The following is a 24,853-nucleotide window of genomic DNA, read 5'->3' as shown; positions in this document are numbered from 1 at the left end:
ATCAATATTTTTCAAGGTATTGTATCAAAGTTAGAAATCCCAGTATTGCAACACTAATCCATAGTCAGACATGATCCTACTCTTCTCTTTCTACCCATCATGAGCCAGCAGACAGGAGTGGATGCGGCCTCTTTGATAGACAGTCAAAGAAGCACCAGCAGTGATATGTAGCCACAGGGCAACAGTACTGCTGTAACCTGTCCTCTTGCCAAGAATTCATATCAGATGGAAGCACAGGTACAGGCGGTTCAGCAAATTTTCATCATAGCTCGTATTCCATTAGATCAAATTATGATTTCTGTTTTGATTCTGTATTTATTTATTCATCTATTTAATACCTGATTTGAAGAGCCAAAAACAAATTTACAGTATGTAGGCTGACATCTAATAGAATTCCCTCATTTTGCTTCGGGGGAGTTTGTTTTTTGGAGCACATTAGCTTCAGCGCATTGTAGTCTGTCGACGTTCTCTCTCAGGAATCGATGTTTAATTTGAATAATCACAAAAAAGTGTGTTCTTTTTGGTTTGCGGGGACATCGGTGTCCCAGATGAATAAAGAAGTAAATGAGGGGAAGAAAAACAGGTAATTATGCTGAACCAGTAAATGAATGACCCACTGACCCTCGTTCCTAATTGATTCTGTAGAGGCAAATCGTTTTTATCACCCATTTTGATGTGTTTTTGTTAACTGTCTTTTAGCTGTTTTTTTTTTTTTCTCGATGTAATTAATTGGTTGTGTGAAGGAAGAATCAAATACTAGAAACAGGGTTGGAGGACATCTGTGTCTCTTCCATTTACCAGCAGGGCAATTATGGTTGGCAGCTTGTGCACTGTGGAATGATGTCACATCCTGGAAGAAGAGCAAAGACTTTACCTCCCACCAGAGTCATTATGCCCACACTGTTATTATTTAGCTTTATTTACTGTCTAGAAACCATACATGCATGACGTTACCATCCAGTTGGCCGTTTGGTGGAATAGTTACGCTTGTATGTACACAAATTATGCAAATGAAAAAGAAAAGTCTGCCGCAGCTGTCTGTAATTCAGAAATAGCATTGTTCAGAGCAGCTGCCCTGGGTCAGACCGTCAACCTCACAAACCGCCGCAAATATGTGGCGGTCAGTGAGCGCATGCCAAGTTACAATGCAACGCTACATGTGCAAGCACACTGTCTGGGTGATGACATGTGCTACTTTGCATGTAAATTCTTTAGCGATTCACCTCCGAGTGAACCCACTGAGAGCGATTCTGGTGCTGGCTTAAAGACAGAGGTGTGTTTTTATGACTAGGTGAGGCACGTCCTCTCCAAGGCCCTCAAGCACTGTGTCCCTCTACCCTCCCCTTTAATCACTGTATCAACCGCTCTCATAAACTCCATGAGGTGTGTATTAGTGTGTGTATTAGTGTGTGTGTGTGTGTGTGTGTGTGTGTGTGTGTGAGAAAGCCATGCACATGCGTCCGTGAGCATGTGCCCTTCCTTGTTTCCCCATTTTTAAACTTAATCAGCAAAAATAAAAGCCGTTGTACGCTAGCTCATATTAAAGAGGTGATTATTGGTAATAAATACTTTTTATACATACTTATTACAGAGGCAGTTTTCTTCTTGCGCTTAATGAGAGTAATTTGATTTGCTTGAGAGATTACAGTTTCCTAGAATTAATGCGGCAATCCCCATTCCAAGATAGAGTGAGATCTAAGATTCTTCACAGGTCGTGTGCTGCTAGATGCACCCCTCTCACATAGCAGCTAATGGAGTTGAACAGCAGTCTGTCATCCCCCCGCCCACCACCCTAGCAGCTCTATAGCCCACATGCCCTTGGTTCCTGCAGTGCTTGTTGTTTGGGCTACTTCTGCCACCTGCATTTTACTTTTACCTCTTATTCACACCAACCGCTACTAAGTGCCTCTCTCTAAAAAACAGGGGGAGGGGGGTGATTTATTGTATATATGCGATGTTCAGTCATCAATGAAAATTCAACATCTGGACAAATTATTCACCCAGTTGCACTAATTCAAATGGTTTTCAAGTTGCATCAGGACAATTTTTTTTTTTTTTGCCACAGTTTTTCTCCCCCGTCTATTCCCTCAGTTTGTCGTTGTTTAATATTTCCATCACATGTTTATGTAAGCCCTTCAAGCTTAGTGCATAGCTTAATTTGAGTTGTGATCATCTTCTCCTGCGACATTTATTGAAGCCTGCAGCCTGCAGGTCTCAGCGCCTAAAGCTGAAGGTGGCTCAGGCAGATTGAGGGCGGCCAATTCTGTCACCGCACTGCACTCCGCATGTTAATTAAGCTTGAGGTGGTTTGTAAAAGTGCTTACACTCATAGGACTTTTTTTCATGACTTGTTAGTCCATAAACACTCAGAACTGTGAGCTGTAAATGCGGTTGGCCAATCTAATCTCAAGTCCCAGACGACTATAAGTACTCTTGATGGCTTCTGATTTTGTCTTTAGTGGGAGATAGATTGTGGTTAGAAAACTGGAGATCAGTTGTTGCCTTAAAGCTACAGAAAACTCAAGACCATTAATTTGTCCTTAAATGGATGCTAATTGTGTTGGTGGCCTTCCCATCAGTTCTAAAAACCAGGGCTGTGGTCACCCTAAGAAGATCTTGATTGACTGAAATTCTTCCTACTCTTCAACCAATTGATTCTTAGATGGGGAAAACTGTCTGGCAGACATGTGTCCACCAAAGTGTTGAACAAGAAAAAACAACCTCACTTCTTGAACAAGCAGCTGATGCTGAAAAATGAAACCAATGTGGAAGTGCAGTTCCTTGAATGGCCACTTGAGGCTGGCTCCGAACAGGAGTTTTTCTCCATAGACCTCCATATAAAACTGCCCCTACAGCAGGAATAAACATGTTCACAGCCTGGTAGAGATGGTTTTGGTCTCTCTAGTTAATTTCCCCATTCATGACAACTTTATCGGGGGTGAATTTTTCTTTTACTTGCACATTTAAGATTTATTAAGGCTTAAATTATGCGTAATTAAAGGCGTGGCCACTCCGAGTGACAGGCTGTCTGGAAGGCATCACCAGAGACCGTATAACCCTTACGCCTCCAAGGTTTTACCCTCCCATTCAGATATTGTCAACTCGTGTCACTTCTGGCTCAAAAAATCCAAGATGGCGACCCCAAATGCCAAACTTGAGGCTTTAAAATCCACAAAACAACTGTGGCTACTTTCATTATTTTTATACAGTCTATCTTTCCAAACTACTGAAAAAGTGAGGCCCACCATGTGTCACATCATCTGCCTGCGAGACTGTAATACATTACTGTCCAGTGTGACGGGTGATGTGTCTGACCCTGCTGGAGATTACTCCTCTTTATAGCCGGAGCAATCACATTTTTTCCCCTCCTTTTCTCTTCCCTTTCTTTATTCCTGGCGGCATAGGATCATATTACCCATCTTGGAATGACTTCAACAGAGACACTGCTATTCCCAGGGAGCTGTCTCTCCCCGCTGCAACTCAATCCATAGCCAATTGGACTGGCCTGTGATTTATAGAAAATCCTCTCCTTCGGAGGAACTCTGGCTACACACAAACACACACACACACACACACACACACACACACACACACACACACACACTGGGAATTCTCCCTCAGCAGCTCATGATGTGTTAGGTCTCAGGTCAGGACAGTTCAAGGCAGTGGGAAAAGATGTACAGTGGAAAACCACAGAAAGCCTTACCATAAAAGCTATGGTGCATTTGTGTAATGCAAGGTACATAAAGCAAAAACTTTTCTGCTTTATGGAGAGAGATTTTAATTTTATTGTCATAAAATCAACAAGATACTTCAAGAGGATACTCGTCTGTTCTTTGGGCAGATGTCATCTCTAATCCATCTTCAAGGGAACAGTCAAACTAAGCTTTGGGCAGTGTCACGCTTGTTGTCTGTTGTACTGATTAGTGGGATTATTCATCTAGATGAGTTACTTTTGCATCCACACTGAGTTAATCAACACGCCCTGTGGTGCAGAGGCTGGAGAGTGGTCAGCTGACAATGCAGGCCATCAGTCCAGGCCCTCAAGCACTGTGACACTCCATGACTTTGGCATCTGTCTGATTGCTCTTCCCCTCCTCAAGCACTATTCTATAGTTGTGTGTCGACTACATTCATCTATATTCACCACAACTAAATTGGAAGATTTAGGGGTTTTACTGGTCGTATCCCGGAAGTCTCGAGTGTATCAATGATGTTGAGTCCTCCGTCTATGAGACCTGGGCAGATAGAGCTTCCCATTCTAAACAATATCATTCACGCATGATAAAATCTGCTCACAGTATTCTAGGTCTCACGCTGGGTTTTTGGAAGCGCCCATTTTCCCAAGCACAACACTCCCCGCTACAAAGTGATGCAACACTTCCAACAAAGAGGCAATCGGGAGGAGCGCGTGTTTTCTAACAGTCCATCTAAGTACCCCAGCACAGTTGGCACGCCTCTGCTCTTTTCCTCCCACTTTATCAACTTGACGGATATTATCGCTGTATTCAGTGGTGGGCATCCTGAGGCATCATATGCTCAGAACAAAAAGCTAAGGTCAGGGGGAGAGGGGCTGCTGAGATCTGCCCGCTGCATTGTTCCCAGATCGTTTGTGCTTTTTTTTATTATTCTTTTTAGCTCATTTTATCCTCCTCTCACTCTCATACTTCTTTTTTTTCTCTTTCTCTCCATCTGCCTCTAAATGACACCTAAGCACTCAGTGCTCCTCCGACTGATTTGCCTGTGTGTGACCTCCCTCCTTTAGTGGAGCCATTCACAGGCAATGCTAAAGCAGAATGCCTGGCTCTTGGCGGGTAGACAGTGACACGCGGCTGTGCGCTGATAGACTTTCCACTGGAGTGGATTAAATCAGCATCAGGCTAGTGGAGCTGATTACCCCAATATGAAAATGCAGTATCTTAATGGTACATATTTTCATGAGGCAGCCCAGTTGCCTTTCATTTTGCGGCTAATATGTCTATTCTTATGAGTCATTTACTTCTTTAATTACCTTTAGCAGCAGATGCACAATGGTGTATTAATGTGAATGATTTTTACTGCCACTTTATCATACTGAGCCTGTGAAGTTGAAAGGCGTAATTGAGGTGGAAGAGCGACTCATGAGAGAAACAATATTTAGTTGACAGCTCCTCTTGTACTCTGGGAGGGTGTTTATGAGTTTACACCGCACTAAAGCTGTAATAAACACAGTATTCGTTTAATAATGGCGGGGGACGGAAATGCTTTCACTCAGATCCGCTCAGTTATTTAATCGTCCCCGGGAAGTTGTTTGGTATAATCAGACAACACGTCACATGTGTGTGCTCACTTGCATGTTGTTGCGTGTGTCTCGTCGCTGTGTGTTCTGCATGCGTTTTTGCAGGCAAATGAAATAACTGTTTGCGGCAAGCAAAACCTTATTTGCGGTTCTCCCTTTTGCAGCATGTGCAACTCTGACAATCTATGTCATTTGCATGTGTGTGTGCCTGTGTGTGTGTTTTGTCTGCAGCTTGTGTACTTTCCTTGGTGTGATTCTCTGATCCAGACCACTCTGAATAGAGGCCTTCTTTAGCCATCTGTTGTTAAGCTGCTGGCTAAGCAAGGCTGGGGAATCCAAACAAATGCCGAGCACACAGCAAACGGAAGCTGTCAGGCCTGCATAGCTGAGCTGACCTCGCCGGGTTGGTTGGGGGGTGGGGGGTGGGGGGTGGGGGGGGGGGTGACCCCTCTGTACCAGGCTCCGAGCGCCCGAACCGCCTGGTCGGGGCACTGTTTACCCTCCCCTCTGCACCTCCTGCAACCTCCGCCTCCCCTCTCTGCTACAGTCTCCTCTTTTCTCCTCTCTTTCCATCTCCCTTTTACCTCTCTCTTCTCAGTTTCACACTCTTATTCTCTTCCTCCATCTGTCTGTGCACTTCCCCCCTCCCTCTTTTCACTCCACTCCCTCCATCATCAGTCGTGCTTTGCTTCACAGCCCCCTCTCTTCTATCTCCACTCACAGTTAATAACTTTGCTTTCGTCTTGTTTTTCTTACAGTCATTTTTTTCTCCAAAAACATTTGTCAGGGCGCTGCATTACCTGTTATGGGGGGGGGGGGGGGGGGGGGGTTAGACAGGGAGGTGTGTTGGACAAACAAAATGGGGTTTTTATTGAAGTCAGATTCTACCTTATGTAAGTGCACGCACTGCCTTATTGTTTAAACGTGGACATTTGAAATGTTTAGTGTTGTCATAAATATTAATAGATTAGTTGAAAAGTGCAGTGAAGGAAGGGAATCTAATGGTTTGAAGTGGGTATAAAACGTTGATTTATTTATGTATTCTACATGAATTAGTTTGGAAATCTAAACACAGACTGGAGAGTGTTGTTGCGAGGGCCCCGTAATGCGCAAGGTTTGAGCATCAGGGCCTGTTTTCCATGTGGAGTGGCTTTTTGGAAATGGCATTAATTATATACTTACTGGGAAACCAGACTTTCCCTGCTTTGCATTGCAGATAAACTGTCTGTATTACTGAGGAAAAGAGAAAGGAAAAAAATGCAATTAATAGAAACAGACATGATCCTCACTGCTTATCCGCTTACATGTTTAAAAATCACCCCCTGCTAAAATAAAAAAAAAAAAAAAATTATATGCATTTCAATGAAAGAGACAAGTATTCCAAGTGAATTCCATTTCTATATGTTTGCATAGTCAACACCACTGTAACACCGTATCTGCTGTCTGTCATATTGTGAATGTAGAAGCAGCTTTTCTGATTTCTTGCAACTGGCTACAACAGCCCATACAGTTTATCAAATGATTGGATAACTTTGCTTTCTTGGGCAGCCAGTGGAAGGATGTTACATTAGTTTAAAGGGGACCTGTTATGCTTTTCGGTATTTTGAGTCATATATATATAGTGTTACAAATAAGGATGCCCATATTAAATGTTGCAAAAGTTTCCAATTATGAGGTAAATGTATGTAGAAGTAACCCCTGTGAGCAAAACCCACTCTATGTCCAAGTTGTTTGTACTCTGGCTACAATGATGTCATAGTGTGCTGGATTTCTTTATATGGTCATGAGCTTCAGACATGCTACTACAAGGGTTTACATTATGTAGCCTACACTTCTCAGTGAAGCTAGTCTCTATATGCAAACTCTACATTCAGTGAATGTAGAGTCTGTAGGCAAACCCTGGAAATCTTGCCTCCGGAAGAAGAGCGGAAGAGCCCTGGTTTCCGGTTGTAGGCTGTTTGTAGTCCGTGTGATATTGACCAATCACGTCTGAGCCGGCTGCAGTTGTTGCCAGGTTAAACGATCCGTGCGGTGAATATACGAGGCGGAACATAATTGGCGTCACTGCAAACTCTGAATCCATCGCAATGGTTCAGCATATTTACTTATATATAAACGGAAGCGGAAACGGAAATTCACTTCCTCCGCCCAAATCAAACTGGAATGCCAAAAAATCGGGGGTCTGCCCCCAGAGGCTGTATTGCCGTCTGCCGGAAGTCAGATGCCAAATACAGCCGATGGGTTCCAAGAATGCAGTGAAGCTAACATCAGGTAAATGTGATAACTTGGTTGCTGATGTTGTTAATTTGTCCGCGATTCCATATTCATGCTGGAATATGTCCAGTTGTCTTTAGAGGCTTTTACTGGTGATTTTTCACTTTAGAAAGTGCCGCTGTTCCCTGTTACAGTCGTAGTGACAATGCAGAGATGCCGAAATAAAAAAGACCTGAAAACACTGACCAATCAGAGCAGAGTGGGCATTTCTGAAAGCAGGGCTTAAGCCTCATTTCCACCAAGCAGTCCGATTCAGTTTAGTTCGTTACACATTAGAACGGTTATTTTCCCATTTCCATTGTGAAAAGTTGTGGACCGTTCCAATAGAATGTAACCTTGATGACCCCATTTTTCATCACCCTTGTGTTGGCGTAACCAGCACTCTGATCCGATACTAAACGGTGGAGCTAGAAACACTACAATCAGTTATTAGTCACTAGAGAACCGTCACTCTTGTTCAGAGCTGAGTTGTAGCTATTGAAGCTTTGTAACCACTGTTCATACCGTGGCAAATTTTCCATACATCAGTAAATTCCAACTATGCAATAAAAGGATGTTTTGCTGCCTCTAGCAGCAGCTGTAGACTGAGAACAAATTATTTATTTCACCATGATATTCAAAGGCTACTGCCTGCAGCTACCAGCAACTTTTAAGTTGACCACTCTGTTTGTTTTTATTGTCTCTCTTGAATGACTTACACTTTTAGCATAAGTGGATCTTCAAGCGTTTAAAAGATGTTTAAAAATTTCTATTTCCTCACTTGGAGAAAAAACATGGTGGAGTGTTGTTCTGGTGCGCTCCGGCAGCACTAAACCCCTGCTCTCACCTGACAAGGACTCATTGCACACACCCACTATTTTAAAGATCTCATCAAGAGAGACTTGATGAGAGTCCTTTTTTGGGAGGGGGTTCTGAAACCCTGTTTTATCAACCCCGCCTACATTTAAGAGTACTGTCTGTGGTGGAAACACTTAACGGATCTAGCGTATAGGTTCATGTTCGTAGGGGTTAGTTTTGGTTATAAAGGTACTATACCGAAAGTTTTCGATGGAAAAGTGGCTTTAAAGAGACAGGCGCTAGACAGAGCATTTTAGGGAGGGGGTGAAAACAGTTGTTCCGGCAGAGACCTTATGAGGAAAATAAGGTGTTTTTTTAACTTTAAAGTACATAAACATCTTCTAGTAGAAACCTTAAATCCAAGTATGAACCTTAAAATGAGCATAATAGGTCCTCTTTAACATGTTAGCAACTTATGTGGAGGAGCTGCTGAGAGAAGAGCCCGGCCTCTTGGCCTGGTTACCACTGAGGAGCAGAGAGCCTTGTCTTTGAAAAGAAAACAGCAGAAGTGATAAATGTCAGGTGAGTTGAGACGTGTGATCAGTTGGAAAGTCAAGCAGATAACCTTGACATTTAGGCCGCTGGCGTGGAAGCTCCTCAGAGGCTGCAGGGTTAGACCGGAGGGCCCGGTGTCTTCTGAGCCGGACTACATTAAGAGCTAACCTATTAGTCGTGTTGTTTCTGGCTGTCTCTGAGCCACACTCTCCTGACTAATAAAGCCTGGCAAAACGTGGCCGCTGAGTAAATACACTGAAGCACACACACGCGCACGCGCACGCGCACACACACACACACAGCAGTGCAGAAACACACAAACAGATGCACATCTCGTTCCGTCTCCCTTTATCTGAGTGGCCGCAGGGATCCGGTTACACCTGCTTGCACATCTTCTAGCAATTAGGAGCAATCTGCTTGAAACCATTTCACGTTCAAGGTCTTCCCCAGCTGTGGCAAGAGGAGCCGGACGTTTATAGAACTAAAGAGTTCTCTCTGTTGATGGGCCTGAACAAACAATGCTGGCCCGTTTCTCACTGTCTGACTCCCATTGGAGACACCCCGAATGACCCCCCACCCCCAAAGCATTTCCCCCTCCACACCACATCATCTCTATTTCTCTAGACCTCTTATCACATTCCCTTTCTACTTGTCATTTATAAGATGCAATGTGAGTGCCGTGTGTCTGTCACTCTTTAGGCAAATTTTCTTGGATCCCTCTCCTTTATGCACAGTTGGATTTGGTGCTGTTCTTGATTGTAACTGTGGGTCAGTAAAGTTGCATAAAATGAGATTAAGGAGAGACATGTCTGAAATATGTCTGTTTCATGTCGTAGTGGGAGAAGGTGCAGTGAGGGATTCGGCAGAGAGCAGACTTGACTGTGTGGCAATGCTCTGAGCTGGGATTTGTAAGACACCCAGAGCTGGCTTTAGCAGCAGGAAACCCCAAAGCCTGTAAATAATCCACATGTGCAGACTGCACATAAAGACATCCAGTACTTAGCAGTTCCCTTATCACAGCGTGATAGCCCAGGGACATAAGAGACGCCTCCTGCCTCTATTCACTAATATGGTGTGAAAGTAGATGCAGATAAAACGCCTGTTGTTTATTGAGGAAGTTGCGTTAACACGGGGAAGAGGGTGTGAACTTTGAACACATTTGAAATGGGGAATATAAAAGAGGACTGCAAATGACAAGGATACCAAATTGCACCGGCTTTGTTGCTGATAAAACCTTTGTCATGTGCTGGAGGGTGTTTTCTAATCAAAAGCACCTGGAGGGTTCACTCCCTCCATGGTGCGTGCGTGTGTGTGTGTGTGTGTGTGTGTGTGTGTGTGGAGACCCACAAAACAGTGAATATGGTGTCTGGATAAAGGCGTCTATCTCTGCTGTTGTGTTCTTATTCCAGTAACAAGCTCGCCTCCCAAACAACCTCAGTTTGTGATTATAATAGGGCTGCTGTAGTCTTTCTGTTTACACACAAGATGATGTGTCCTACACAAAGCCAGTGCATGTATCAGCACACAGCACATCACAAATCCCACTTTTTTAATTGTTAGTTTCAAGTAAATCGCTTACTCTTTATACATCAAAAAGTATACAATAAAATGCATATATTAGGACAAATTTCTTTGTAATTTATAATAGTAAATGAAGAGGTATTTGGGGTTTGGACTGGTGGTTGAACAAAAGAAGCAACTTGAAGATGCCATTGTGGCGTGCGGGAACTTAGTCTTATAGACTAAGCGATCAATCAATTCATTTAAAAAATATTTGGCAGATTAAATTAAATTAAATTAACAGTTTCAGCCCTAGATGCATTGTTATTTTCTCTTAAAGAATATGTCTCGATGCAGAAATGTCAATAACTGGTCATTTAAAACCCAATTCTCGACATTATGATCGCCTGTAACAGTTTTTTTTAAAGATATGTTTTTGGGCATTTTTGCCTTTAATGGATAGGACAGCTAAGTGTGAAAGCGGGAGAGAGAGGGATGACATGCAGCAAAGGGCCACAGGCTGGACTCGAACCCGGGCCGCTGCGGCAACAGCCTTGTATATGGGGTGCCTGCTCTACCACTAAGCCACCGACGCCCCGCCTATAACAGTTTTGTAAGATCAGGCTATACATCCCTTTCAGCCAAACCTAGTGGATGGTGAAATGTTAGTAGACGTGAACATGTGAGTTGTGGTTGCATTCTACCACTATTGTATTAATAAAAGATAATGGCAGTATAGTCATCAGTTTGTTTTAATTATGAAGTCACACCATGAGAAAAAATAAATTATTTCTAAATCATAGAAATCTCATTTGGTGGCTGAAGTACATATTTGATGGCCCATTGTAAACTTATGTAAAAATAACAGAAAATGTGATTTAAAGCAAGTCAACACAGCCTTCCTTATCTGTGACGCTTCAATATGAAAAGACATCGATAGAATGAGAATATCTCTGTAAACATATTGTTTATATTCTCTTGCAAGATAAAGGTTTGATTTTAAAATCTGTAAAAATGATTTTAACTCCAAACCCAAGTACTTTTAATGCTACCTCCAAACTGTATGTAGCTGAAGTACTTCAGTAAAGTTAGCATACATTTATCAACTGCAAACTTGTGTTGTCACATTAAACTACAGTTCACTGATTAATGCTTTCTATTCCTCTGAACAGAAACTCGGTAAGTTCTGTTAGCGGTTAGATTTAAGTAGCTCAGTTGGCTCTGTTAGCTGTTAGCTCTAACTAGCTTAGTTAGCTCCGTTAGCTGTCAGTTCAGTTAGTGAAACACACAACAGAACTCTGCTGCCCACCTGCTAACAGCTAACTAGCTCCTCTCTCAGTGATAACATAAAGCATAAAGATGCGTTTGTTGCAGTGGCTTCATTTATTTGCTTAGCGTTAGTTATACATACACAAGAAAAGATCTCTGTTCATTCTAGACACATTTTCTGTCATCCTTGGGATAATGGGATACCACAAGTACTGTTCAAGAACTGTAACGCTGTGTTGCAAAGTCTCACAGAATGAGGATTTAAAATGCTGTATTTAATCTTTATTCAGACAGGTTATCTCATTTAGACATGCAGTGCCATTCTTGAGAGACTTGATAAAACTTAGTAGCCACAAGGGGCCACCTCCAGGGATATTTGGTGGCCACAGAGTAACTTTTTGTGCCTGTGGGCCATGGATAATGTCCAACCCTTAATTCCCTAATGTAGGCCTATATACAGTATAAAAGAATTATTCTGTCCAGTTGGCCATTTTCAATACAGTAGCCTATAGTTCTTGGGGTAGCCTACCAGAGTTTTCATTATCTACTTTGGCCTAAATATTTTTTACTTATCGGTTTTACCTCATCTGTCATTTGGTCTGGAATATTATAGCACCTAGGCAACATGCTCTCTCCCTCCTTCCTCTGTGCATCAGATGCCTGGTGCTTGTCATCAGTTTCCTGTGAATCATATTTGTCTGGAGCAGCTCTTACCCTTGCATGTCTATCAAGCGTCCAGTACCTTTGAATGGAAGATCAAAAGAAGATAAATTCCAGAGGAGGAGAAGGAGGAGGGGGGCAAGCTCTGAAATAGAGGAGTGGGTGCTGTGTAAACATGGCAGTGACAGTTCACAATAGGTTATTTTAGCCCAGCATTAGGCCTCTCAAAGGCATGCCAGCTCCAGTGGCCTTTTGAAAATACAAACATGACAGCAACATTCCTAAACGTGGAGCCCACCTCACAACACAACACAGGTCCTCAGCCCCGCTTGTCTTTTTGTCTCATTGCTCCACTTGTATCTTTGGCTTTGTTGTTAAGTTATTAAGACAGCATATTTAGGCATGCGCTGGCAGGCAGCAGTGTGATTTCAGTTAATTTGCCTTTGTCAAGAAGATCATTGAATATATATTTAAGTGCATGATCACATAATTATTGCCCTTACTTTGATTGGAAGGGTAATTTAATGAAGCTGTTGACATGATGGTGGGAGGCTATGTGTCATCTTATGTTGCAAAATGCCATCATTATTTAAATTGTTACTCCTCCACTTAAAGTTGAGACTTTACCATAATGTAGTCATAGTTACCCCATGTTCATATACGTTTCTTGTTGTTACCAAGGAATGTATACAACAAGTCACACTCAGGTGCTACATGTGTTTTATTGCATGATTGAGTAACATTTTAGAACATTATATTTATATCACAACATAGTCTTAAAAGCATCAATATGAGAATAATAATGTTCTTGCTGACAGCCCATTGTTTTAACAATGCACATTTTTGCGGTCACAGTTTCTTTATCTAACTGATCATTGAGCAAGTTCACTCTTTTTTTCTTCTTTGCTTTAAATGGAGATGACAGTGAAGGAAGACTTCCCAGAAATGTATCTCTTCATCCATTACTGTCTGAATTTCCTATCATATCCTGTTGACTCAACTCTCTTTGTTCCAACACCCTCGGTTGTAAACGCAGACACACACACACACACACACACACACACACACACACACACACACACACACACACTCGCATAGACGCTGCACACACATTTCACTGCATGTGTCATCAGTTACAGGGGAAAAGAAAACAGACAACTTTGTTTACTCTTCAGCGTGCCCGTAATACCACGCCTTGGGCGTCGAGAATGCTTTTTTTTTTTTTTTTTGAATTTCCTCATGAATTATCAGTGTCTCACTGTCTTAGTCATCTAAGTTAACTCTTAAGTTTAGGTTGCTGTGGTGGCTCACACCTAAAAGATCAGCACGTTATAGGTCATTGTAGATTATCTGAGCTGCTAATGTACATATTCACATTATCCCCCACCAAGTTATATTAATATTATGAATATTGTTTTAAAGGTTGGTGACTTTGCTAACTTTGCGTGTGATTTGATAATAGAATACCCTCTTTTTAGTTGTTGTTTCTTTTTACTTTAAGTGGAAATCAAGCTGAATTTTTTGTCCAATAAAATGTTAGAATTTGAAAATATCTAATATCCTTTTATTAACTGAGAAACAAAATGGCTTTGTTAAGGACAAAATGGAATGTTAAGGACTTTCAAAAACAATTTGTATCACTTTAGAATATCTGTCTGATTTTGATGATTAAACAGTTTCATAATGTGATGAAAAAATATCAGCATGCTCTGCATGACTGCAAGAGACAATGCATTAGCAGTTTTCCGATCCACTCCCTATGTCAGTCCGTGTGTTTTTTTCCGATTTTACGACCAGATTGTAGGTTGCTCCGGAGGACAAGCTAAAGGCCTAAAATGTAAGATGTAAATATTGCCTTCATGTGTGGGAGTGAATCTTGCTCACATCTTTCTTAGTTTCAGTTTATACAATTTGTGCACTTTCTTTATGAGTATACTCTCTTGCGGGGGGCTTCCCCCTCCACAAATTTCAAAGCAGAGGACAATTAGGCATGCAGAATGAGATATGTTGCTCTGGTGTCGTTTATCTTTACATGAGAGCACAGAGAAAGACAGAGACAGACAGAGAGAGGGATAATTTATGCACTTTAAAGTTAAGCATGGTGAAATGCCAGGAGCGTGGCCTCTTTGTAGCCTGTGGTCATATTTATGCCTCATGATGTCATCGGACAGCCATGTGTTAGGGAGGGTCAACACATACACCCACACACAGACCATCATACAGCTGTTCACTCCAACCCCGGACTGTCTCTCGCCTTTCTGTCTTAAAGTATTGTCAGACTTTACTGGCACTAAGACCAATTCTCAAAGTGATCTCGATCTTTTCATCCATCCACACTGAGCTTTTTATTTGCCCTTTCCCTGTAGATATCATACTTTCACACAGTCTTTCACAGGTTTCACTCACTTGTTCACACGTCGCTCTAACTTTTTCCTTCTTTGTGCTCTCTCTCTCTTACTATCTTCTTGTAAAACATTCCGTCATTTACTTTTAACATTTCTGAACTCCTCAAACAATTGACTGGAGAACTTTAAGATTGTCTGTCTGCGAGATGAGCTCGGATGTGCCCCGACTGTTTGTTTAATTGTGGGAGCAATCGTCTGAGGAACATGGAAAGAATGAGGCCAGTTATTTACCCAGATGGTTTACTGGTGGAGGTGTGAGGCTGGCCAGCTCACTGTGGGAACACAACGCTTGCTTTTCTTGGTATCGCCGAGCGTTTTCAAGACCACTGTGTTTTTCCCCCCCCCAGCTCTCTCCAGCTTTGTTTGCTCTGGATGGCATGTTTGATTATTTATCGTAAGGGAAAAGGGAGTAGCTGGAGCAATAAACATGTGACTGCACTGTATTTTGTTTTCCACTGAGAAGGCCGTGTCCTTTAACAGATATTTGAAGCAGCCATAAAGCCTTTTTATTTGGGGAGTTTGACTGAGCTAAAGGAGGATCAAAAGTACTGATAGTGTCTTTGACCATTTGTGTTTGCTGTAAGTGCAACTTATCAACAGATAAATATTTCTTCTGGAAGGCTGCGGTTAATTTTTTTTTTTTTTTGTCTTCTTTCCGTCTGCGAATTTGTTTTGACATCTGATCATTGTTCCTGGTGTGTTTTTGTGGAGGGATTGTTTATGCCAGCCTCAGATTTATGACTCTGAATGTGAGAGTATGAAAGGATGGTCTGTAATATTTGTTTGTTATCTATCAGAAGGCCAAGGGAATATTGTTGTAAGGGGATACATCTGCTCTGATAACAGGCATCAAAGTGTCCCCAAGGGACTTTTAGCATATCTGCTTCTAGCAATCATATTGGATTGTTTAAAAAAAATCATTTTTATGTATTTCTCTTTATTAGGCTCTCCAAGTGGCTCGACAGATACTCCTCCAGCAGCAGCAGCAGCAGCAGCAGCAGCAGCAGCAACAGCAGCAGCAGCAGCATCCCCCATCACAGCAACTGCAGTCTCAACCAAACACTGGCCGCAAATCCCCCAAAGCCAACGACAAGCAGCACAGCCTACAGGTACTGTAAATGTGTTGTCACTGTCAGACACTCCTATTTATTTGCTCATTGTTATCAGATGGCTCGTTTATTTGACTTTGTGGTTGATCAAATATAAAAAAAAAAAAAGAAAGAAAGAAGTGAACTTATGCAACTCTCTGTAGAACACAGTGTGCAAGAAAAGCACAGCACTAGGCTAAGTTCACAAACAGGAAATTAATATTGGCAGTGCAACATTTGCAGTTATGTGTGCTCACGCATCATGTGTGATTTAGTAGCACACACACTCTCACACACACGCATGCACACACACACATAATCAGCCATGTGTCATCTAAATCTTGACACTGAACATTAGAAGCAGCGGTATGTAGAAACGGGTGCTGTTGTGAAATATATAGGCCAGAATGTTAGAGAAAGCATCTGTGTGGCCACTTTAGGTGACATGAGCTCATCCAGGGTCATTCCAGTACAGTAACACACATCAGCATGTGTTGCTAATTCTGACTTCTGCAGTCAAAAGACCTTTCCTTTTCTGACTGAGCCAAGTCTAGGAGGTGTGCAGCTCGGGTTAAAGCAGGAGAAAGTGTGGAAATGAGTGAGAAGTGGAGGAAGACATGAGAGAGGAGTTTCATTCCTCCCACTGAGAAGTGAGTCCGGTCAAACAGAGGAAACTCCATGCTTTCTGTGTTTGCCTTTCATCACTGCCCAGCACACACACACATGGCAGAAATAAAAGAGGAGGTAGGTCCCTACCACCAGCAGCAGGAGGTGCTACAGAGCAGCCCAGGAGTGGGGTGGGTAATCCAGGTGGAGGGCTTGGAGGTGAAGTGGAGAGAGGAAAGCAAGGGATGGGAGAGTGTGAGGCCGGTGAGAGGTACAGAGGCAGTAGGACAGTTATTTGGAATGCCTTTGTGATGCAAAGAAAAAACTGCAAGGAAAAAGAAAATATTTTTCATCTTGTTCTGCTTGTAATATAGATGGCGCTGCATATCTGATGCAATATTTACGTTAATTTTCAGATCAGCTGCCTCAGAGATGTATATCTTTGTTTCAACAAGGAGCGGTTGTTTGTGTCAGTGTGAAATTGCAAACGACTTCAGGGCATATTTGGTAATTAATACGGAGGCCCTGTTCTCTGTGTGTATATATATAATATTTAATACCCTTACTATCCCATTGGGGGCCCTTTTAATGAGCTATTGTAGCAGCTAGGTCTAATGTCAGGTTGTGAAAAAGCCTCTTTGTTGTGCAGATGTCTTCGGAATAGCTCCAGAGGATGAAATATGACTGTGATGACCTTTCAGTTGTGTGCATATTTGTCAGGATTCAAATAAGTTGAAAGGATCAAACTAAACTGTTTCCCCAGCCTGGCAGGGAATTGTGCTGCAGAGGTCAACAGAGGGGACCGCAACGGCAGATTCCAGCGTACAGCCAGTTGTTGGTACATAGTGAAGTACTAGACCATCTCCTGCAGACAAAGACAAAATTAAAATTCTAATTTATTAATGTATACAGAGAGCTTGGCCAAGCTGTCACTCAGCTATTGAAAAGAGAGTCGGGCCCTTTCCCCCGCTTCCTCTCCCCTCCCCTCTCCTGCCCGGTTCTTGTGAAGAGAGCCCAGGCTCGCTGTAGTATCTAACACTGTAAATTGCCTGCTCTCTAATGTTATATGTTACATTTTTTTCCCTGGGTTGAAACTGCCATTATGAAAAAGCCACAGGTCCAGACAAGTGTTTGTTTATCTCTGAATTACATATTCTGCTAATTAAACAAACCCCAGCCACGTACACACACACAGTTTAAAGCCAAGCATTCATACATAAACATCAGCGTGAGGATGTATTACATTTGTTTTTGTTGGGGGTTTTTTCTTCGCTCATGATTTTCTGGTGGTGAGATTTCTCTTGTTTTCTCCATTTCCTTGCACCGTCTCTCTCTCACACACACAAACACATTTCGTGAAACACCGGAGGTTAACGGTTAGAGTCTCATCTCACTTCCTCTTTCAAGAACAAACCCGTGCCTGGAGGAGCCCCCTTCACACAGAACATTCACTATCTCCATCACACAGCCTGGATAATGATTCTCTGTTGAGCTGGACTGGGTCATCAAAAGACATGATCCAACAATTATGAGGCTGTGTAGTAAGCTGACACCCCATAAAAGCACCTGATCTGCGGACGAGGCTCCATTCATCTCAGCAGTCTTCCCATTAGGCACGAGGAGATGTGCAGAGAGACTTTTACTCATTTGGAGATGTGACTCACTTTCCAATTCATTCTTATTCAAGTCAAAAATAATGAAGCACGGTATATACAGAACATCTGAAAAAAAAAAAGACCTGCATAGAGTAGGAAAGGGGGGAAAAATATGAGTCAAACAAGCCTCAGAATCCTTGATCAGCATTAAATGGCTCTTTGGTTTTATATCTCCAACAGGGGTGCCCCCCCACACCCCCTCACCCCTACACCGCCCTCCCCTGCCTCTGGATGAAGATGCCTCCGCTGTATACTCAGCAGCCTAGAGGCGCTTTAATCAGGCTCGATATACAAACAGCTGCTACGCAGGCTGGAAAGCAGCTAAACATACTTGACTGGTCAAAAAGCCAGTAAATTACATTGACTGAATGACACGTGTGATTAAAAGAATCCATGCCGCTTTTACCTTTTGCGCTTCACACCTACAGTGGCACGACGACGAGAGCCGGCAACTCCCACCCCGCTAATTACCATTATCAGTGAAATGGTAGGGTTTGACTCATTAGTTCCATGTGCATTTAATTAGAGGCAGGCTGAAATTGGATTTAACTTATTACTTTTTCATGGATCACTTTCTTGTCATCACTTCAAATTGGATTGCAGCCCCAGGTAACTAATTATGCCAGCCGCAGGATCAGGAGTGGAGAAATAGGTAATTAGGAACAACACTGTCGGACCCTCGCTGATAGTCCACCAGCGCCGAGGTGGGAGGAGGGGGGAAATTGAGGCACGTTTGTGGTGTTGCACGCAAGCCTGGCTGGTTAACTACACCTCATTGCAAGAGATCCTAGGTAGGCATCCACCTCCTACAGGGGATTATGTGGCATTCAGCTGGGCTGAAGATGTTGTGTCAACATGGCGTCTTTGCTATCAGTGTAATGCCTAGATTATGCTTGTTTCCCATCCAGGATGGTGCCTGAGATTGGCCTTCATTATTCATGTCACTGGTGCAGTGTGAGGTATGGCCAGCAGCCAGCTGAAGTTCCCTGTGTGAACGCTGCTTAAATGACATTGACTGGTTGCTGTCTGCGGTATGTCTGCACTGATTGTAATGAGACTACATGAATGACTAGATTCAGAGCAGATAGTCTGCTTATTGAGAAGGGTTTCGGAAAAAGATAACGTCACTTTACTTACTATTGAGAGCTCCCATGGTTCATCTTAAAGTGATTCTCTGTAAAGAATGTGAAGCTGAAGGAACATCTCTGTCCTTTGGGTTTCATTGTTTTTAATATTTATTATAATTATGTGACTCCCTTTTGTTTTTCAATGAGAAACACTATTCACTATCCTCTGATAAATGTTGCATTGAACATTTTCAGGATGTCAAATGTACATCACTTGTTATTCTTTAGACACAGAGAAACTACTGATAATGTTTCAAAAAACCATGCCAGCAGACAATTTTCTTATCTGTACTATAACCAGTTAAAGCCACAATCCACACTTCTTTCTTCTCCTTTCTCTCTCTGTGTTTTCACACCATAGTGTACAGCCTCACAGAGGGCATCTCCAGGTCAAAAGATAATGTCTTTTCAGTTTACGGGATGAAAGCCTTTTAAGTTGTAGTGCGCCCCTCCAATGCCCCTCCTCCCTACGTTTGCTCTTCACATCCTTCATTTGTGGTCTGTTGGGGGGAAGCGTGATGTGACACAATCCAGGGGCCAAGCCTCTGTCTGACAGGACAGGGAGAAGCCGCTGGCTCTCTTTCTCTCCCTCTCCTACTGTTTTTGCAGTAAGCCCATGGCATTGTCCTGACACATGTATACCACAGCGCTCCAATCTGTAAGTCATTAGAGCAGTAGGCCGAAGCCTGTCAGCTGGAGCTCAGCCAGTGCTGCAGGGCAATCTGAGGCAGCATTTCGAGGTGTTCCCGCAGCCCAGTCGGCCAGTGGCCCAAAGTGGCACGGCAGTGGTGGCCCATTGGCGAGGTGACAGTGAACACAAGACTGGATTAATGTTCTGGGATGAGATAAAAATTCCCTTTAAACAGGGGACACCTGGCCAAGACAAAGGGAGTGTTTTAATATTCGGTTAATATACATTTTGAGGGGGAAAAAAGTTCAGTACAAAAAAGTGCTAAGAGACAGAAGAAGTATGGCACTCTCTCAAAACACAAATCAAAGCATTGCCAATTTCTAATTAATTCACCTAACGACTGCTTTAAGCTTGCCAAGATTAACCAACTTATTAAAGTTCAAATTTCTGCAGGTTGTTTTTCAGACAGAACAAGAGATAATTTACAGATTAATTGGTTGTTGTTGTACCTTCTTTCAAAGTGTTCGGGCTTAAATGTATCCATTCAGGAACAGTGTGCAAGATTTAGGGGGGTTTAGCAACATCTAGTGTTGTGGATTGTAGATTGCATCCAGCTAAAACTTTTCCCAGTTAGAATTCCTTGAGTGCTCATTGTTCAGGAGGTTTTTACAGGGAGCCAGATTATCCGCAGAGGTCTCTTCTTCTCCACAAGAAATGGATCAGGTGATTTAAAAACGAAGAATGAAGCAGCTTCACCTTACAAATCAGTGTTTTTCCAACACGCTCTGCAACATGGCAATCTCCATGGATGAGGACCAGCTCCTCAGCCCCCTCCATCTTAGCGGATGGGGCGGGGTTCTTATCACGCTGCTGTGTGTAGTTTGGTATTGTTATTTGTTGCTATAAAAAGTGACATCATGATTGACAGTTGTGTGTGCCAACCGGTGTGCTAGTGATCAGTGGCGTTCCTGGTCGGACAGGTGTATGGGCAGAAACTTGATACCGTGGAGATCGTTACTGCGCAGACTCAGGAGCCAAATGACATCACCAGTGCAAGGTGGCAGCGGACATATCCAGTATGTTTTGTCTCATTTTTTCACAATTTGAGTAAGGGGAGACTTCTATCTTCCTCATCATGTCCATGGTACAGAGTGGTATCAGTCTTCGCATCTAACATATAAGGAACACAAATGTCAAACTATTCCTCTAAGAGCTTTGTTACTCTTTGCTGAAATTGCCTTTGCTTCTTTACCTTGAGAATGTGCCACTGCCATCAGTATTTTAGGCTCTGTCGTTCAGAATCGCTCCCCTTTCCATCTGCAAAGTGTCTCCAACGGTAAAATCCCACAATTCATCAGTTGTATGCGTGATCCTCGGAAGGAGTTCATCTCTTTGTGTTTGTAAAAAGTCTCAAGGTGATGCTGTAATGAAATCTCATTTTGACGCACGCATTGCTCTGAGGTGATATAATCTGTCAGGAATGATCAGCACAACACGGCGGCCGGTGCTTGCGTGGAACCCCAGGATCAGGCCGTCTCCTTTACTGCTTGTTTTCCTTGTCATATTGTAAAAATGTATTATGTGTACTGTATAGATTAGAACCAGGTTTGGGATAATCCTGTCAGAATGAAGTCATCTGTCCCAATTCCACGCAGCCAAGCAGAAACTGTCAGAGGGGGGGCTGCTGTGTTGGGAGCTCTCTCCCAGCCAAGACGATGACTGTCGAATTGACTCCAGTCACAGCGCTGGGAGCCACTTACCATTTTCAGGACCCTCTTTTCATTTGAGGCCTGATGTTTCCCTTCAAGCAGTGAACCCTCTCACCCCTCCACCCCACTCAGTCATCCGCCCAGATACACACACACACACACACACACAAACACACTTCCCCTTAAAATTTGTTGTATCTTTGTGTCATCCTCTGGCACTTTGTCTTGATGTCAAGCGTGTGTTGTTTGGAGTGATTCACACGCCCTTTGCGGAGGGGTGGAAGGATGGATGGATGCACAGTCAACCATAGCATTAATAAACACTAACAGCCATGCAAGGTGCAGTCAAGTCAGCATCGACTCACAATGCAGTTTCTCTTTGGGTGTCATCGCACACTTTTGACAGCTTTGCGATTCTCTGATTCCATTTTCAGTTTTTGTTAGGAGTGGGAAAGAGAAACAGAGTCTCGCACAGACAGCAGAGACAGAAGGGCCCTTTAGCTACATGAGGACATCATTGGAGTTGTGTTTTATGTTTGTGTTGGACATTGTACAGTAAAACATCTCAGTGCACAGCCCAGGCATCCATGTAGTTACACCCAATGTGCAGAAAGCACAAACTAACATTATAATTTTGCTTATTGGTTAAAAGAAATTCATATGTAGAGTGCTCATCTGTTACCTCCAGGAATGTTCCGGAGTAATTTTATTGGTTGGTGTTGGAAACAGGACAGGCTAACAAATACTGTTTAATAACACCACAGAGAAGGTTAGCTAAACAGTAAATCATGGTGGTTAGCGGTGCTGTAAGTGTAGCCTGCGTCCTACATTAAGAGTGTTCCTTAAAAAGTGATGACAAGAACCACCCACGTGGCAAAGTTGCTCGTACTCTGCTTAAACCAGTGTAATTATTGTAGTAAATCTCATATATTTGTGATTGCAGAACAAAGGCTATACATTACACTTCACTATAATTACAATAACTGCTGCTTTCTTATTTGTTACCTCAGATTTAGTGATCATATTATTTTTATATTGCCACAGCCCCCACAGAGCCATTGTTATTGAGTTCTAATTTTCTGTGTATTAATATAGTTTCTGATTTAAATCAAAGATGAATCAATCGCCAAACAAGACGAGGCAGAAATTCCCCCACCTCCTTAAATTGATGTTGCTCAAACCCCAAAAAGTGTTCTTGTTTTGACTAGGTGAAAAACCGCACGCTACACGCTGAAACACAAGCTCCGTTATACACCGGCTGGCATATCACCTCAGGAAATATTTTTGCAAATACAGAGTTCACATGTGCTGACTAAACAATGTGTTCCTGAATGCTGAAATTAAAAGTAAATAACCAAGCCCATATATAATAGACCAGAGGGAACTAAGTGACTCAGGCGTGACTTACTGTAACTCCAGTCTGCTTCGGGTGATAACCTCATTCACTTTAAATATGACTTATTCCAAGTATCAGAGGGAGGATCGGTGGGTTGCAGATGTTGAAAGGTGAGTTCACTGTCATGTCGCAACAATGGAAATACACTTTATTTTAACAAAATGAGAAAAAGAATCAACAGTATTAAAAAAATTAAACTTGAGTCAGGAACAAGCGAATGGAAAAATAAACTAAATATAAAATAAATGCAGTTTGAATAACATTAAATTCAAGTCAAGTGAAACAAAAGCCAGCGTGTTAAAAAAAAATGAGCCCCGAATGGAAAAGACCAGATCACTTTTAGTTTTGTTATGACTTTAGAGTAGACAGATTCCACCTCTTCAAAAAGTTCTTTGTGCTGTTGTTTTGCTGTAGCAGAAATGACATAGCAGTCTCCTGTATGATGTCAGTGCGAGCGAGTAGGTCACCGAAAACAAATGTAGGTTCTTTGTGAACTGTGCCAAGTCAAAGTTTTACTGTAGCTCGGAAGAAAAGGGTTGATTGAATGCTTTGTGTCTCTTTTGACATTAATGGGGGGCAAAGATGAAATAATATAAAGATAAAGAAATAAAAGAACACATTATAGCACTGTACTAAAAGGTATTTTTGTTGCCTTGGCGATATTATATAGAGCAGCTGTTATTTATATAGGTCCCACACCTGCCCTGCTGACTCCCACTATCAGTAAACAATGATTTACTTTACACACACACAGGGAAACAGGCTGTGTTTGTTTTCTCATGACAATGGTCCAGGTCACCAGAGCCTCTCAAGGAAAAGGAATGACTCTAGTTTTGTATTTTCCTCCACTTCCTCTCCACTTCTTTCCTTCTCTTTGTGTAGTAGCAGTAAGACATGGGTTGGCATGCCGGTGCGGCTTTATTCACTGGCTGTGTTAGTGTTTTGGGAAGGCTTTGTAATTGGAGGCGAGTCGTTATCTTTAGCCAGAGCCGAGCGGAGTAGAGCTCAGGCCAGACCCAGACATTAACTCATACTTTCACTCTAACTCGAGCAGGAAATATAATGTCATCCACTCTGTCATGAGCACAATCGCTCAGCACTCTCTGTAAACTATCACGGGGGAACGCCGGTTCAAGGCTCAAGGATATTGATGTTTCTCTGTGCGCGGAAAGAAAAAAAAATCTATATAGCGTGTGTATCACATCGACACATATGTGTAATTATTTTACATGGCGCAGGCACAGAGGCAATGGATTAGAAAGACAGTGTGTGAGAGGAGAAGCTTGAACTGTGTGTCTGCTAAATTTATCATGAGGCCTTTGGGAGCATTGAAATGAGAACAGTGGCCTATTACTGCTAAGAAGGTGTTTTATTGAGAATACGCCGACATGCCACCCCAGGGAGAGTGCCGGGGGAGAAGAGTGTGGCTGTAGCCTAAACCACTTTGTGCATGTGTGTGTGTGTGTGTGTGTGTGTGTGTGTGTGTGTGTGTATGCGTGCGCCGAGTACGTGCGTGCAGTTGTAAGCACATGCCTGCATGTCACTGTCTTTTTTGCGCGGGCCGTCTTGAGGGTGTCAGATAGAAAATAAAAGCGCCTTTTCTTCCACTTAATTATTCACTATGATATGTATTGGAATTGTCACTTTTGACACTTGAGGTGTCCCAGTCAATAATTTATATAGGTCAGGCCAGCTTAGCAGAGCTCATTGTTAGTTATTAGCAGATGAGAGCAGTGGCTTGTTATGCAGCCGCTCTGTTTATTTTACCAGTGTGTTTGCGGACTGGAATGCATCCCATGAACATTCCTTCATCCTTGGCCAAGGGTTTATAGCTGTTGATATGAGCTGTGTTTTAGAGCTCTGTTATTCAGCTCTGTGTTTATTGTCATGATAATTAACAAAGTGAGGTGTTAATCTTGCCTC

The 24,853-nt window shown here is 42.6% G+C and overlaps 1 protein-coding gene across 10 annotated transcripts in view; it reads left to right on the top strand.

Moving 5' to 3' along the window:
- foxp1b (forkhead box P1b) overlaps positions 1 to 24,853 on the top strand; it is a 185,460-nt gene that overhangs the window by 109,924 nt on the left and 50,683 nt on the right. For all 10 annotated transcript variants that reach the window (XM_078173654.1, XM_078173570.1, XM_078173541.1 and 7 more), the window contains one exon: positions 15,663 to 15,827. In XM_078173654.1, the coding sequence (XP_078029780.1) occupies positions 15,663 to 15,827 (165 nt within the window). The remainder of the gene's footprint in view (positions 1 to 15,662; positions 15,828 to 24,853) is intronic.

The sequence above is a fragment of the Epinephelus lanceolatus genome, chromosome 1 (assembly GCF_041903045.1).
Source record: "Epinephelus lanceolatus isolate andai-2023 chromosome 1, ASM4190304v1, whole genome shotgun sequence".
NCBI lineage: Eukaryota > Metazoa > Chordata > Actinopteri > Perciformes > Serranidae > Epinephelus > Epinephelus lanceolatus.
Note: the sequence above shows the minus strand (reverse complement) of the source record. Positions and strands in the feature narration are given on the sequence as shown.